Raw genomic sequence first — 15,768 nt, 5'->3', positions numbered from 1 at the left:
CTCAATAGATTATACTTAAACACAAGATCTCCCAAGCACTTACCTTATACCTTGATTATAAAACATTACCCTATTTCCTACATCTTGACTCACATCTGAATTTAAGTACAGTCACAGTATAGATGATAGGATACTCATGTAAAGGTTTCTGAAACTAGATCAGTTAACATGCCTATAAATTTCTTTCATTTCATAAAACATCTTTTTACTGGTCACAACACTTATCTGGCATGCAAAACATCACAAACTGTGACATTAAACATAAAAATTCAGCAAATGAAGACCAAGAATCAAACAAGTGGGCATTTGTTCTGTAACTGTAAAATTTAAACATTTCTGAGAAATCCTGTTTAATATTCCATAGGAAAAGCAGCAAATCCATCCAAAATAAGCAGCTGGAATGAGGTCCTGTTTGGAATTTTCCTCAAAGAAAAGTTCAATGTGTGGTCGTGAGCTCATATTTGGTATGTATCTGCTTGATATGGTCGGACACGTGCTCATTATACTTTCGAGAAAAGCATCAGGAGAAAAGCACTCGTTTTCTATAGTACACAACTCTCAGTTTTCACAATTATGGAGACATCCAAACATAATGATGCCAGCTCCTTTAATAATTCCTTTTAATTAATGTATATTGGGTGTTGGCTCCAAACGAATAGAAATCCAGTATCACTGGTATCACTTCTTATCTAACAGTTTAGACCAGGGGCCTCAAACATAAGGGCTCGAATCAAAGACTCCAATGAGGTGCACTGGATGGCTTTGGAAAATGTGAAAGACAGCATGAATTTTTTACTTTTAACTTTTCACACATTTCACAGCTCTTCCTACTGATAAAGACCTCTCCAATCGACATTTATGCTACTGTTATTTTACATATTTATTATTTGCAAAAGTTGTGCTAACAGATTACTTTCATTTATTGCAGCAGCTTTTTATGATGTTGTAGAAAAACTGAGAAATACTGCTGAAATTACCATTTTTAAAAATTATAATAGGACATCACAGACATTAAATGTGTAGTTAAACAGAGGTAAGTTTTATTGGTATGGCCCACTTAAGATCAAAGTGAATTGTTTGTGGCCAGCGATGTTAACGTTTGGTCTAATGTAGGGCTGCCACAAACAATTATTTTTGCGATTAGTCGACTAATCAGATCATGCATCCATTGGATGTAAAACGTACAGCTTATTGCACCAGCATGCATCTGCGCTTATATAACTATCATTAGCTTACAGCTTGAAGTGTTTAAGGCATGTGCTAACTAAAAATAAAGATAAGATGATAGTTTATTAAATTTTAATCAAATTTGCAGATTGTTTCAGTGGAGTTTAATAAACTCAGCCGTCTGCTCCTTGCTATCTAAAATATAACAGGACACCGGAGTAAATTCTCGAGCATCTCACACTTCTGATAATCAGCTGTCTGCTTGACGTTTATTCAGCTGTGTAAAAACTATAACTTTAATCTCAGCCAAACCGATTTACTCAGGAACAAGTAAAATACTTTAAAAAAAAATCCAAACAATAACATTTTTAAGTTATCCAAGTGACTTGTATATCATATTTAACCTGAGTAGTGAAAGACGGCGGTGGGTTTGAAAACGATTTGCCGGGAGTCCAGTGTTCTCTCCAGCTCTAGTGAGCCTTGAACCCCGGCTCGCTATCGAGCTGGTGGGTAACAGACGTCTCCGAAAACGTCGGAGCGCTTTTGAAAATATGTGGTGTCTTGATAAACTGAGCAGATATTTGAGGTTTACACAGCTACATTCTGAAAACATGTTAAACGTTTATTTTGTGACCCAGAAAGAATAATAAGAGTAATATTAAAACTAACTAGCTGCCGCCGTTGTTGGAAACTGAGCAGGGCCGCACTGGGCTGCGCTATGAATTCTGGGATGCAGCTTCTTCTTCAGGGTTTAACGGCAGCTGGCATCCTTGTACATGCAGTGCTGCCATCTTCTGTTTCAGTCCGTTATTACACTCTTAAATCCTACTACTTATTCCTGCGTCTTTTGTGATCTTACAAAGCTTCAAACGACACGTCGGCTATTAAATTGGTCGTCGACGATTTTGATAGTCGACGTAATCGTGACTAGTCGACTAATCGTGGCAGCCCTAGTCTAATGATAGTTTTATAATGTCATCCAACCCACAGACTTTGTGTTTGTCTACAGCAGCACCTTCATCCACACTAAACTGGATGTGGAACCGCTTCTGTCGGAAAACTGATTCAGAGTCAGCTGGTAAGATTTTCAAGATTAAAAATACTAGCTCTTTATGTCTGTTTATAGTTCATATAACTAATTGGAACTAACAGAGAGCCCAAAATAAATAACACCACCGACAAACAGCACATGCATGATAAAAAGGTGAGGGGGGGGAAACAGAAAACAGATGTGAGTGTTAAACTGATTCAGAAAGCAATGAACTCGCTTTGCTGAACACCAAAGTCTGCACACAGACCCCAAAAGGACAGAGAGAGGACAGCATACCCGACGAGGAGTCGGAGGATTTTAGAGCAAAAGACCAACCATCAGGGGTCATTGACGCACAGTGAGGTAAGCGCAGCTCCACCGGCTTCAGGAACTTGAGTCCATGTGGGCCACACATCACCAGCGGACTAAGCAGCGTTTCTCCTGCACAGATATACAACCAGAGTTAAACTTCACAAACCAAACACCCGATTTAATAGTCTGTTATTAGGCCATCGTAGTAAATAAGAAATATATGCTTGTTTAAAAGTGTGTAACCACCAGTATAACCACTGTTTATTTCCCTATCTAGTTCAGGGTCTTTTTTCTGTAGTAGTTTCTATATTGGTTTTGAAACTCAAAGAGAATTTCTACAACTATCCAAGAAAAGCAAAACTTAAACTTTGTTTTTTAAGCTTTTCATGTCTGACAGCTCACATAAATACAAAAAAACATATAAAATACAAACGGGTACTCAAAGCAAGCAGAAGCACCCACTGTTTGCACCTCACAGAGAAGTCTCAGTCACCCACTCAGTCTGCCTGAGTCCCAGACAAGCAATTCCCAATCCAGACCACAGCCAAGTGACAAGTGTTCTCTCAACTGAACAACCTTCAAACTGTCTGCAGGTACCCCAGAAATCACAAAGCACAGGCAGGACATCCCCATGTGGGGCAACCCCGGGCACCAGGGCCCTAGATCTCATACCAGGACCCCCCCCCCAAAAAAAAGGCCAGCCATCCGGGCCAGGCCCCACACCACAAGGCAGGCCCCACCACCACCACCAGGGCACCAGAACAAACAAATACATACCCCAAAACAGCTCTCCACACAAACCCACTAAGTAATGTAATTGATCACTGGGGACCAGAGAGTTTTTCAGAGGTGGCAGGCATTCTCTCCAGACTAATGTGATCTAGAGCAAGGGTAGGCAACTCCAGGCCTCGAGTGCCGGTGTCCTGGAGGTTTTAGATGTGTCCATGATCCAACACAGCTGATTTAAAGGGCTAAATGACTCCTCAGCATTTCTTGAAGTTCTCCAGAGGTCTGGTAATTTGATTCAGGTGTGTTAACCCAGGGTGGGATCTAAAACCTGCAGGACACCGGCACTCGAGGCCTGGAGTTGCCTACCGTGATCTAGAGGAAAACATCTATATTCAGTAATACAGAAATCATTTTTCAATTTTCAATTCATGAGACTAGTTTTCTTAGTGATGCATAAGGTGGTAAGAAGTGTGTGTTTGCTTCCATGGGCAAACACATCACCAAGCCTTACATCACTTAAAATGCATAGCTTGAAAAACTTTATTCTCATCTAGGAAGACAAAGCCCCTGCACTACTACAGTCAACATTTCACAACCTTCACCAGTTTCCTCAGATTCTGTACCATCTCACAAGTTGATAAATCTAGGTTAGGGAGGATCTCTATCCAGCACTGAGGAACTGACCTTTCTCCTTGTCGAGGGGGGGCAGGATACTGTTGTCCCGGCACACCTTGAAGTAAATCTCCTGCTCGACACTCTCCGGGATCGCACCCTGGGGGATGATGATGCTGACGCCCGTCTCAATAGAACTCAGGACCCCTCCGTTACAGTTGAATATTCCACGGGCAGTGGCCACCACTGTGTGCCCTTCATCTTCATCGTCATCATCCAGTGCACTGGGGCTGAGGGACAGAAGCAGAGAGGAGAACATCATCAGTCAAATCAGTGTAGGCAGAGAATAATGTACAGCAGAGGGCATGAGAGCAAACCCCCTGTGCACAAACAAGTTTCTCTCCCTTTCTCAGCAGCTCAGTAATTACTTTCTCTGAGAATTCAATGCTACTAGGGGTGAGAACATGTCTTACCTTACAGGGATGGCCTTGGGAATGGCGTTGATGTTATTGTGCTGGTATTTGGGCCTGTTGTCTATAGTGCGTGTGAAAGTGTCTAGGCCACTGTCGTGATCAAGGGGCTGCGGTGACAACTGAGGTTTCCCACTACTGTTGCTCACCACACTGGGCTTGCTGAGGAGGTCCGTCTTCACCTGTGTGTCATTGGGCAGCAGATTGTGGTTGAACTTGGGACTCTCAAACTTGCGCTCAAAGGGTCGGGCTGCACTGGTGTAAGGCTTCGGGACGTAGCGGTTATAGCTAGTTGGTGCAGGAGTGCTCAGGGTTTTGGGGGGTGCTGCATCAGTGCCATTGACCGGGGATTTGTCGGGAAGGCCCCTCGGGGGCAGGTAACTGCCAGGTGTGGGTTCATCCCTACTGGTCGGCCTAAGAGTTGTCAGCTCAGGTTTAGGATTGGGTGAGGTCAATGGTTCAGGTACGGAGTTAGCTGAAAGAGGATATAATAAATCAAGTAATTTAAATACAGTCTTGATTAAACATACACAAGAGATTATATATACAGTTATGTACTTTCTATATGTACTGAAGAGTTTAGCTACTACCAACAAATGAGCAAAATCAAGATTTTTTTGCTAGATTTACAGAACTGTGCCGAGCTTTGACACTCAGTAGAGATCTTTCATCAGCAACAAGCAAAAAAAGGTCCTGCCACAGATAGTTTTGCTTACAGTTCTGGTCTGACTACCATGCAGCCAGTCTGATCTCACAGGGAGAGAGAGAAAAGTCTTTTTTTTTAAAGCCATTATCACTTCAGGGACAGTCCTACAAAATTACATTAACACAAAGAGGTAGCAGTAGCAGGAGGCACTATGTTTACTTTATAATGCATGTGTGCACAAAAGAAAAAAAAAAGGCTAAAACAAACAAACAAACCCCAAAACATTCTAGACAACCAATGCTAGTTTGGAAACCACGGTCTTGTTTAAGAAATCAATTTAAGAACAAACAAAAAGATGTGAGAGGAAGCAACTGGAAACAGTAGGAAAAGAAATATGAAGATATGTATATGACTGTATATGAGAACAGAAGAAAAAAAGTGGCCAAAAAAGGCAAAGCTTATTGGAGAAAGCATGTCATGGCACAGATATAATTCATGTCATGTGTATGTTATTCATGTAATAACGTACAGACGAAGGTTTGAAGGCCAGCAGAAAGTTTAGGAAGCTTACCATCGCCAGGACTGAGTTTGGGGAGTGTGGCGGGTGGAATGGCGGAGGCCGGGGGCCCATACTGTGAAGAGGGACTGATTTGTGGCAGAGGATCGTATCTTTTTTCCACTGGACTCACTTTCTCCACAGACTCAACTCTGCAGTTAGATGGCACAAACAATTATTATTCAACAGCTGTGATGACTTAAAACCTGAGAAATGTTGTACAACAGGCAGCACTTTTGGCACAGGCTGAGCTGTTATACCTGTTGTATGGGTAGGATAGCTGAGGTGGTTTGGGCAGATCATGGAAGCGGTTAATGCCAGGAGCGGGCTGGCCCATGGCCTTGCTGTCAAAGCTGCGACGATCAAAGTAGGACAATTGCTTTCTGTAGTATTCCTCATCCTCATCTGGGTCATAGTGGTTGGAACGGACTACATCATCCAGGGGCTTGGTGTGGGGCTTCTGTGGTTCAGGAGCCCTGCAGAAAAAGACAAACAGCAGAATGATTGAGGCAAATCAGAAACTGTACACTAACTTAAAGTAGAGTCTATGAGATTAATTTATCAGATATCTTTGAAATCAATATGAATCTTTACAGCTGGGCAGCTCAGGCAGCCAATGACACTGAGGCTAACCTACAGGGCTTGCGGCATCCACTAGATGGAGCTCAAACTACAACAAATGAATTCTAAGACTCCTTTTCAAGGATCTTATGAGCGACTGTCCTTCACTCACCTACCCTGTAGTCTGGGGTTTTGCAGCGAGGGTTACATACCTATAGGAGGACTTCTCCTGCTCTAGGTTGCTGAGGGAATTGGCTTTAAGGACTGGTCCAGGTGCCATCACAGGCTTAGGAATATCTGCAGGCTGAAAAAACAAACATGGGCCTCTGCTTTAGTGATTCTTGCATTAGATTTAGATTTTGCACACATATCTATCATTGTGCCTGAAAGATGTAAAATTGTTCAGACAAAAAAAAAAAAAAGGAAGAAAAATCTCATATAAACAAGCTTGCGTTTTCAAGATAACTACATATCAATGAAACATAACATACCATATCCTGTTGGACTCCATTTACACCCTACCTTGTATATTTTATTATCATACATAAATGTTTTTTTAAATAGGATTTTTATTCAAGATTATAGCTATCTGTATTTAAACTAGGACTCTAACCAGTTTGCTGTTAGCAATACAAATGCAAATATTTGAAATGTGATGAAGTTAATACAGAGTTCTAACATCAAGTTTTTAACGTTGTTGCGTTACTGAGCCAGAATCCTTATTGTAACTAAGGTGAGATAAACATACCCGGAGTACTGATGAATCACCTCCCTCTTTAGCCCTGTCCATAGAAACCGACCGTTTATTCTCAAACATCTTGACCCTGTTGAGCACTGACTGTGGTTTCATGGCTGGGTCCTCATCCAGGTCTTCCTGGGGTGGAGGTGGAGGAGGTTTGGACCCTGGGGTGATTGCTGGATCGCCTGGGGAGGGCAGGGCTTCTGGTTTAGGTGGAGGAATGGTGGGTTCAGAGTTTCTCATAGCATCATGCATCCCTGGCTTAAAACCCCGGTTTGGAGGCCCAGGCATGTAGGTCGACCTCAGACCAGAGTCACCATAATACTGCTTCGAAGGCTCTGGTGATCGAGGGGAGTTAATGGGGAAGCTGTGGGTCTCTGCTTCATATGGGGAACGTGCATCGTAGCCTGCCGGAGGGAGAGGTGGTGGAGGGGGCTCATCGTAACGAATCGGTCCAGGTTTACTGTGGCGAGGTCTGCCATCATAGCCCACTGGTGGGGCCTCATCATAGCGTGGCTGAGGGGGGCTGTAGTCCCTTCCCGGTCCATCCTCATAGGGGGACCGGGGATTGTAGCCCATGGGTTGCTGGTGGCCCGGCTGGTACCCTGCGGGCTGGGAGGACGAGGTCTGCTGGTCATAGGGGGGCCACTGTTCGTTGTAATGAGGCACACGGTTGTCGTAGTGCAGGTGAGAATCAGTGTTGTGAGGCTTTGGTTCCGTGTAGCCGCCTCCATCATATCCGTAAGGCGGGTGGTCGTATTCGCGGTATGGCTGTTTGTCCTGGTACGGCGGCTGGTGACTATAGCTCATAGACTGCTTTAGGCTATGGTTGATTCGCACAGGGTCCTCCATATTGTAAAGATCTTTCTTGTACATCTGTGAAGAAAAAGAATTAAATGAATGGATCCATCCCATTGCAAACTTTTAACAAACCAGTGCTGCAGGACAGAAGGCAGCCAGTATTCTCCCAACACCAGATTAAGATTAAATTAATTAACAGGAAATAAACTAAAACCTTGAAAAGTTTAACAATAACATTAACCAAAGAAAATCTCTCAACCGATGAATTAAACCAAGATTAAGTCAAAGTGCATTTACTCAGGCAAACCTTTTCCCATTATTAAAAACAGTTCTGAATGCCTGTTTGACAAGATGCCTTTCAAGAATGGTGGTTATCCATATAAACACAAGTGAATTTTACATCTTTAAAGTTTGATAAATGGCACACTAGCAAGTAATTTGTACATTTCTGAAAGGCCTCGTTTCAAACAAATGATGTGTAGCCTGTAGACAGCAAATCTAGTTACAGTACTTCCTATGGAAGGTTGATCTGTTGGCATATACAGAGGGCGTAACTACACAAGAGAGACATAATGCAGTGTGCAGATGCAAGTTTGTTTTTCCATAGGGAGAATTGCTCATTGAAAGGAATTTATTACCAAGAGTACTGTCTGCAGGTTAGCTTTCATCATGCAAAAAACATTCAGTTTGCATATAATGCAATGTCAAACTACTGGCACTACGACAGACGACACATCTACCCACTACGATGCTACTGTGACACTATTTTTCATCTACAGAAGAAAAGTTGAAGCTGAAAGGAACCCAAAAAACATTAGGAGCCATGCAAAGGAAGTAAGGCAACAGTTAGGGCTGGTTGTGGATGTCTTCACCCTGGTCAAAGACTCAGATGTACCAGTCCTTCTGGTCTCCCAGCCCACTGTGGTGCATGTGGACTAGTCTGTCACACATTTTCTCTGGAAGCCAGAGGCACACAGTGGGCTCAGTGAGTCACACAGTGTGGGCGTGTCATGCAGAGAGCAAGTGGAAAGCATGTGTGAGAAGACAGGCAGTTAAAACAGCAGGCTGGGGCCCAGGCCCGGTCCGAGTGGCTGGTGAAACAGCGGGTACCTTTGGTTCTGGACCAGGCAGTCCAGACGGGTGGGGTTCATGTGGTGGTGGTGGGGGCTGAATAAGCTCAGGGGCAGGGCTGGGGCTGCTAAGTGAGTCAGCCTGAGGAGCTGCGGCTGCAGCAGGCGGCTCCTCTAGGTGCACACCCTCTAGCTGTACAGACTGCTCAGCAGCAGGGGTTGCTACCGACGTCGGAGGCAACGAGGGCATGGGCACAGCAGCCTCACCTTGCTGTGAAGTATTGTTAAGAGACATTTATAATACAGCCTGCCAAGGGCACAGAAAGTACAGCTTACCCCAACACCGTGATCTTCTTCCTTACACTGAATCAGTTTTACACCAGCCAGAGAAATCGCTTGCAGAAATGTGATTAGAATCGATAACATACCAGTAGCTTCTAAAAATATTCATTACTTAGTCAAGAAACTTTTAATCTTAACAAAAAGGTCAGGACACATCACTAAATACAAAGGAGTAATTCCTCTGCTCTTCAGTCATATAATTTCACCCATGCATCCATCTTTGAAAGGCAAAGCCTGTCTGCAATGCCAGATATGAACTTTACCTGCTGCGGAGCAGCCATCTTGAACCCAGCAGGGTCTATGCGATTGGCTGGGTCAGGCTGCACGGGGTGCTGGTATCCAGGGTAACCAGGGGTGTCCTGAATTACAGGAGGATCTTCTCGCACAGGCTCTGAGGAGCGGGTGATGGCAGGCTCCGTGGGCAGACCCACCTCATCATTCAAAGTCTCATCTAATTCCTGGTCTGTGTATGCTCCACCTTCTGTGTCTGTGTCCTCATAGTCAGAAGTGTGGCGGCTGTCTGTGCTATACATTGAGTATTCACTACCTGGTGCTGAAAGGTAGGACAAGCGGTCATCATGGATATCCAAGTCATCCTCTGTAGTACCATCCGCCTGAATAGAGCAGAGAAACCGTCACCTGATGGCTCATTTATTCACAGTAATGGTGTTCAGCGCAGCAGAATAGACTCACCTTGCCCTCTGACACCCACACCAGCTGGTTCTGCTGTTGCTGGATGGTTTCCTTTAGCGCTCCATACCAACCATCGTTCATATTGTTCAAGTTGATGGTCGCTAAGAGAATAGTTTACATTACAGGCAGCTCATTAAGAACAAAGCATGTTAAAAAAAAAGACAATTTACATTTTTTCATTTACTGGTATTTTTATAACTCTCTCCCACTTACTGGTGAACAGGTGGTGATTATTCTTCCTCAGTTTAATGGCTCGCTCATAGAGCTTCCTGGCACTCTTCCTGGACTCTGGACACAACCTGGTCCTCATGTTCTTCACACCCTGTTTGTTATCGGGATTTAGGAAGACTACAATCGGGTACCACTGAGCATAGTTCAGCCTGTCCACAGCATTTGGAGTGATGTCCAGTACAGCATGTTTGTCCTTCATTAAGAAAAGAAAGAGTTATTTTTAACAAATGCACGCACACAAACAATTATATATTATTTTTAAAATCTATGCATGTATCATAAAGAGCTCACTCTGTCGATGATCTGCTTGATAGTGTGAAGACGAATTATTCCTGAACTACGCTGGTCTGTTCCTGCATCTCTCGGTTCACTCTCTAGGAAATGAGGTGAGACAATTTTAAGACAAATACATTTTCTTGAGTACTAAATGTGTTTTATGCAGTTTACTGACATACTTGCAAGCTCAAAAAGATCTGGCTCTTCTCTGGAAAGCTTTTCACGAGCAACATCAGCAATAGGTCCAAATATTACAACCGGTCTTAGGAAGCCAGCTGCACAACGAGAAAAGAAACCATTAACAGACTTAAAAAAAACTGTGCTGTTACTCTTAAAAGGGCTAACAGACACCTCACCCTCTCTCAGCACAACTCTTTCATAAGCTGGGAACTTTGTTTGGACTGGCTGTGAAGAAAGATCCTCTCGGCTCTTCCTCAGGTTCCTCTTTGAACTGCGAAGACCACGGAACCTCCAGAAGTCAGCCCTGTCTCCACCTGCTGTTTTGGGGAGAGTGTATTGCACACTGGAGAGCTGCTCTGCTCTGTAGACAAAAGCAGAGATACTGTCATTAGGACTAATATCAACACTGCCAGTACACAAAGACATCACACACACACACACACACACACACACACACACACACACACACACACACACACACACACACACACACACACACTAACTACAACTCGAAAGGAGATGAGAAGGGATGCTTTCACCTGTTTTTGTTGGGGATGATGCCCCTCTCCACCTCCTGATGGTTCTTGCCAATGCGAATAGCCAGCCAGGAGCCTAATTTGCCGTTGTAGAGAGTGTCCACCACACGGAACACCTCGCCCTTGTTAAAGCTCAAACCATACGGCGATTCCTTCTCATACTCAAAGTGTGTCCGGATGTAGAAAGAGTCACCAACATCTGATTCCACAATCCGCCGATATACTGAACAGTACAGAGCGTTAAGTCAGTATCAGCAAACCAATCAGCTTATTAGATAATTCTTAGTTCTCTTTTCACTTCCTTTACCATCTTTCTTCTTTTGGGCTAGAATGGTGACCTCTTCACCCTTAGGAAGGTCCAGGAGGAAGAGCACCGCCTCCTCTCGGATTATGTTTGCAAAGTCAACATTATTTACCTGGAATTTGGAAAAAAGCATGTTTCTGGTTTATGTTTTTTATGGTTTTCATACAAAAATGTTTTATTTTGGATTTTCAAGTTTAAGCAGAAGCTTTTATTGTTCAAGGAGCACATCTCAGAAAATGTAAATCTCCATTTAAACAGAGGTTCGCATAGCTTTTCCTCTTCTCTGAAATGCCTGGGTAACTGCAGGTTTTATTGCACTACAAGAAGTCAAGTCATTCCTCAATATACTCAGAGAATAGAGGAGGAGGAACAAACAGTGAGATATACGACTGTGAGGGAATGGGACAAACACAGCGAGAGGAAACGGTGTTTTTGTGTACGCTCCCTCAGGGCTATTGCTAAGAGACCAGCTTGAAGATAGAGGAATTTTGGAGCAGCCAGAGTATAACACCATGAATATTTAAGGGAATGTTTCAGAAACATTTCCCATAAAACACTACTGTTTACACGCACTATGATGTGCCCACTGTTAAAACAAAATGGCTTATCCCTTTTTTCCACTTTTCTCTCCAAACTTAAACAGCTCCCCTTTCTTGTTCATCATATGTGTTGCAGTTTGTCTCACTTCACAATCAGCTTACGTTAAAAATAATCTTACCCTGAGAATTTGGTCGCCCTCCTCTAGGCCCTCCTTAGCGGCTGGACTATCTTCCAGCACTCCAGCTACGAAGATGCCCACGTCGTTCCCCCCAGCGAGCCGCAGACCCACACTCTCCCCCTTTTTGAACTTCACCAACTTCATGCTTGGCCTGAGAATAAAAACAATTGCCAAGTTCATTTCTTTTGATATGACTTAAATGTCAGCCAGATTTCTCTAAAGAGATTTCAGTATTTTTGCTAATAACAAAAATAACAACAGTAAACATTCTCAGACACAACCACTGATCACTCCGCGTCCTGCTCATTCAACTTGGCAGCTAACCATTAATGGGGGTCCTGTTGCCCTCGTTTTCAGCTACAAATCTTCATTACAGCACACTTCACAGCTCAAAATAATCCACAAGCCCTTTTAACTGTTCCCTTCAAGACCACCCTCCCTGTTGTATTTTCTCCCGACTGGCTGTACCTTGAAAACAAAACATGTGAACAGCAGGTGGGAGGGGCTGCTGTGCTCACAGTCAGACCTACACTTCTGAGATGACCACATTTAGGGTATCCTTTTTATCTGAGGCTAATGAGACCCAAGAGTAGAAAAAAAAACCTGCCACTGAGTGTTTAGAGCAGTCTGAAGCCTGCAGATACTGCGCTTTACAGATAAGACTGTGCATGGAAGCATTTTAAAACATTTTTCTGAATAACAGCTCTCCTGATGTAGTCAAAAGTACTTTTTTCCCCGCTGTGTGTGTGTGTGTGTGTGTGTGTGTGTGTGTGTGTGTGTGTGTGTGTGTGTGTGTGTGTGTGTGTGTGTGAGAGAGAGAGAGAGAGTGTAGGATATTACTATATTGTAAACTTTACCGTAGGATGCTATCATCATGGGCAGTAGTTGGCACAGGAGCATCAGAAGGACTGACAGGCAGGTCTACATCTGGCTGTCCGGGCTGAGCATAGACTGGCTTGGGTTCTAAATACAAATGTGCAGGGATTCATGTTATTATGGCAGACAGATGATGAACACGTAACACTGGCTGTACATCATCATAAACAAAGGAATACCCTCACACAGACAGAAAATGAGTGAGAATAAGAACAAAAACAACAACAGTGTGCATATACATATAAGCAAAATATTATCACACACATTCTTGTGTGCACACACGCACACTCAAGGCACACAGTGTCCTGAGCTAGGAAGTCAAAGAGAGAGGCAGCAGACTGCTGGAGGCTGGGGAGGAACGTCAGGCTCGATCAGCTCATATGGTTTATTTTCACTTGGCTCCAGGCTGACTCAGCCAGGCTCGGCAGGCGTCTGGATCTAACTTTTTAAAAGCGCAACAACCAAAAAAGGGCAAAAATAACTGTTTCGAATAAGAGTTCATTAATTCATGTAAATTTTCTGCTGCAAACGACAGACAGGGCCATTACACACCGTTTCTCAAGATTCACACTGATTTACAAATGACTATTCTTAGACATACAAACCAACATGTAATTTTCTGGCTGACTGATTTACATCTGACCTGGGAGGGGTGGGAGCTGTTTCTCCTCTCTGCCTCCTGACTCCTTCGGTTTGGGCAGAGGTACCTCCTCCGCTAGCTTCGCTGGTGTTGAAGCCGGCTTTGAGGCCCGTTCGTCGTCACGACTTCTGTGACTAAAGATGCAAAAAGATGTTTTTGTATAACCTCTCTTTAGAACATGAGGCACGAGATCATGAATAATGCATTCTGCAGATGTAGTGCTGCAAGGCAACATGAAACTGTCTCTTAAACAGAACATGCATTTGCTAAGAATAGCTTCTTTCTACGCCTGCATCTTAGTGTTGAAGGTCATCACTTTGTCTTTCCAGTCTTTCGTGCTCTATTTTTAGAGCAGCTTATCCAAGGTGTCAGAGTGGGTTCTGTCCTCCAGGTGAATTTCACTGTGAGGCTCTGGCTTTAGACCAGCTTACTTTGACTTCCTTTAAAAAGAAAAATTGCGTAAACTACTGTATAAACTAATATACAGTGACATATGATGTCCAAATTTCCATGCATTTTGACAAACAGAAACTTCAGATGCTGATTGTGATTTCTTAGCAAGTGATAGGAACAGGAGGGATAAAGACAGGCTTCCCAGTGGCATAGATCTGTGGCTCTCCTGGTCACATGGCTAACTTTTTGGGAAGAGAGCTGCTTTGTTCACAGACTGTGTGACAAAGTAACTACAAAGGATCCTGCTTGAACTGGCTGGACAGGAACAAACTTCTTTTCATCCCAGGCTGCACTTAACTGCCAACTTCACGAGCTGAGAGAAAGGGTTCCAGATCACTGATCAGGTTCAAACAAACAAATCAAATAACATCCTGTCACAAGAACTCCTTCCTGTTAACTAAAATACACAAGGTAGTGTGCCCGTGCCACTGTTTAGAACATTATAGAGATTTTCGCTTTTTGTATATTAAAAATGACAAGAAAGGATGAGCCTAATAGGAAAAAATAGAGAGCGACTTAAAACAGGCAACTGGAGATGGCCTTTTATTACTGTGTGTCACGATTTCCTTTGTGGTGAACATGCAGTTTTGTCCACCAAAACATTGAAAAGAAGAAGATCCAGTGACACATTCAAATGATTCTCTCATCTTGAGAAGAAATGTCTCTAAATAATTGATGTCTGATATCAACAGCAACATCCATCAGTTAATAATTTGCTGTTACACAAAAGACCGATCTTCAACACACAAATTCATCACTTCTTTTAGACTGAGGGCTGTGAATATACAGTCGTTTGTCAAAGTCCCAACAACTCTACTGAACTACATTAAATCGAATAATTCGTTTATCAAATCCTCAATATTCAAATAGGGGAATGGCACCAAACGTATGGATTTCTCCAGCTGCTGAAGTATAACAGGAATAACCAAGTGCAGAAAAATCCCATTCAGCAACAGCTTTGAATTATGGCACCATGTTTAAGAGTTAAGAGCAGTGAGCTTCTACGCTCAGCAGAGCAGACTCTTGATCTGCTTTCAACCGTAATTTTGACCAAGACCGACTCTTTTGCGGCTTAACAGCTGACTTTTATTTTTTGTCAGGTCAGTGAGCAGAGTGAAAGGGAAACAACTGTGGTGCTCTATTGAGTTTAAATGAAGAATTAATGAGGTACTTTCAAACAACGTTAGAGTCAAAAGAAGTGGTGAATGGAGTAATGGTTGGTGCTAACACACACTACCTTTCATGAGAAAAACAGAAAAGAGGAAGGGAAAAAGCATGGAATCAAATATCATCAGTTGTGGTTACTTAAAAGATGTTAAAGTCTTACTAAATGGTTGCATATAATTTATTTTAATTTCACTCAATAGCAAATTACTGTCTTAATTAATCAACAACAGTCTAAAAACCAGTAGAGAAATTATGCTTAGGACAACCCAGTATCAAAGTGGTTTTGTACTCCACCCACATTTTGGTGATCAATGGTGCTGTTCAAGTTTAAATTGGTATTGTTCTAAACTTCATTCCATCAAACACAGAAAGTTGTGAAAAGAAGAAAACCAGAATATATACATACAAAAATAACAATGTTTCTTGCAACTATATCCCACGATTTTATTCATTTCCTGAAAGCCGGGTTGATGTTCTTTACCTGCCATTGCTGATTTGTGGAGGTGAATGTCGGGAGTGGTCTGAGGGTTCAGATCGTCTATCTGGAGAGCGGGAGCGGCTGCTACGATGTCTGTCATGTGATCGATTGGAATGGTCGGATGCCAGAGAATGGATATCTGAAATGTCTGGTTAAACATAAAGATACTGTGAAACGGCCG

The 15,768-nt window shown here is 43.0% G+C and overlaps 1 protein-coding gene across 11 annotated transcripts in view; it reads right to left on the bottom strand.

The window, feature by feature from the left end:
* The window catches only part of tjp1b (tight junction protein 1b), a 70,303-nt gene that overhangs the window by 3,086 nt on the left and 51,449 nt on the right, over positions 1–15,768 (bottom strand). For 9 of the 11 annotated variants that reach the window (XM_026175558.1, XM_026175559.1, XM_026175560.1 and 6 more), the window contains 20 exons: positions 15,591–15,735; positions 13,493–13,623; positions 12,831–12,936; positions 11,974–12,124; positions 11,259–11,367; positions 10,955–11,174; positions 10,592–10,776; positions 10,415–10,510; positions 10,251–10,333; positions 9,942–10,152; positions 9,729–9,829; positions 9,299–9,649; positions 8,734–8,964; positions 6,832–7,698; positions 6,296–6,387; positions 5,783–5,998; positions 5,538–5,674; positions 4,324–4,795; positions 3,923–4,140; positions 2,495–2,638 (listed from right to left, as the gene is read on the bottom strand). In XM_026175558.1, coding sequence (XP_026031343.1) covers positions 2,495–2,638; positions 3,923–4,140; positions 4,324–4,795; positions 5,538–5,674; positions 5,783–5,998; positions 6,296–6,387; positions 6,832–7,698; positions 8,734–8,964; positions 9,299–9,649; positions 9,729–9,829; positions 9,942–10,152; positions 10,251–10,333; positions 10,415–10,510; positions 10,592–10,776; positions 10,955–11,174; positions 11,259–11,367; positions 11,974–12,124; positions 12,831–12,936; positions 13,493–13,623; positions 15,591–15,735 — 4,266 coding nt within the window. The remainder of the gene's footprint in view (positions 1–2,494; positions 2,639–3,922; positions 4,141–4,323; positions 4,796–5,537; positions 5,675–5,782; positions 5,999–6,295; positions 6,388–6,831; positions 7,699–8,733; positions 8,965–9,298; positions 9,650–9,728; positions 9,830–9,941; positions 10,153–10,250; positions 10,334–10,414; positions 10,511–10,591; positions 10,777–10,954; positions 11,175–11,258; positions 11,368–11,973; positions 12,125–12,830; positions 12,937–13,492; positions 13,624–15,590; positions 15,736–15,768) is intronic. The other 2 variants (XM_026175568.1, XM_026175569.1) reach the window with 2 other exon arrangements.

This window comes from Astatotilapia calliptera, chromosome 7, assembly GCF_900246225.1.
Source record: "Astatotilapia calliptera chromosome 7, fAstCal1.2, whole genome shotgun sequence".
NCBI classification, from domain to species: Eukaryota; Metazoa; Chordata; class Actinopteri; order Cichliformes; family Cichlidae; genus Astatotilapia; species Astatotilapia calliptera.
This window is presented reverse-complemented; position numbering and strand designations above follow the sequence as displayed.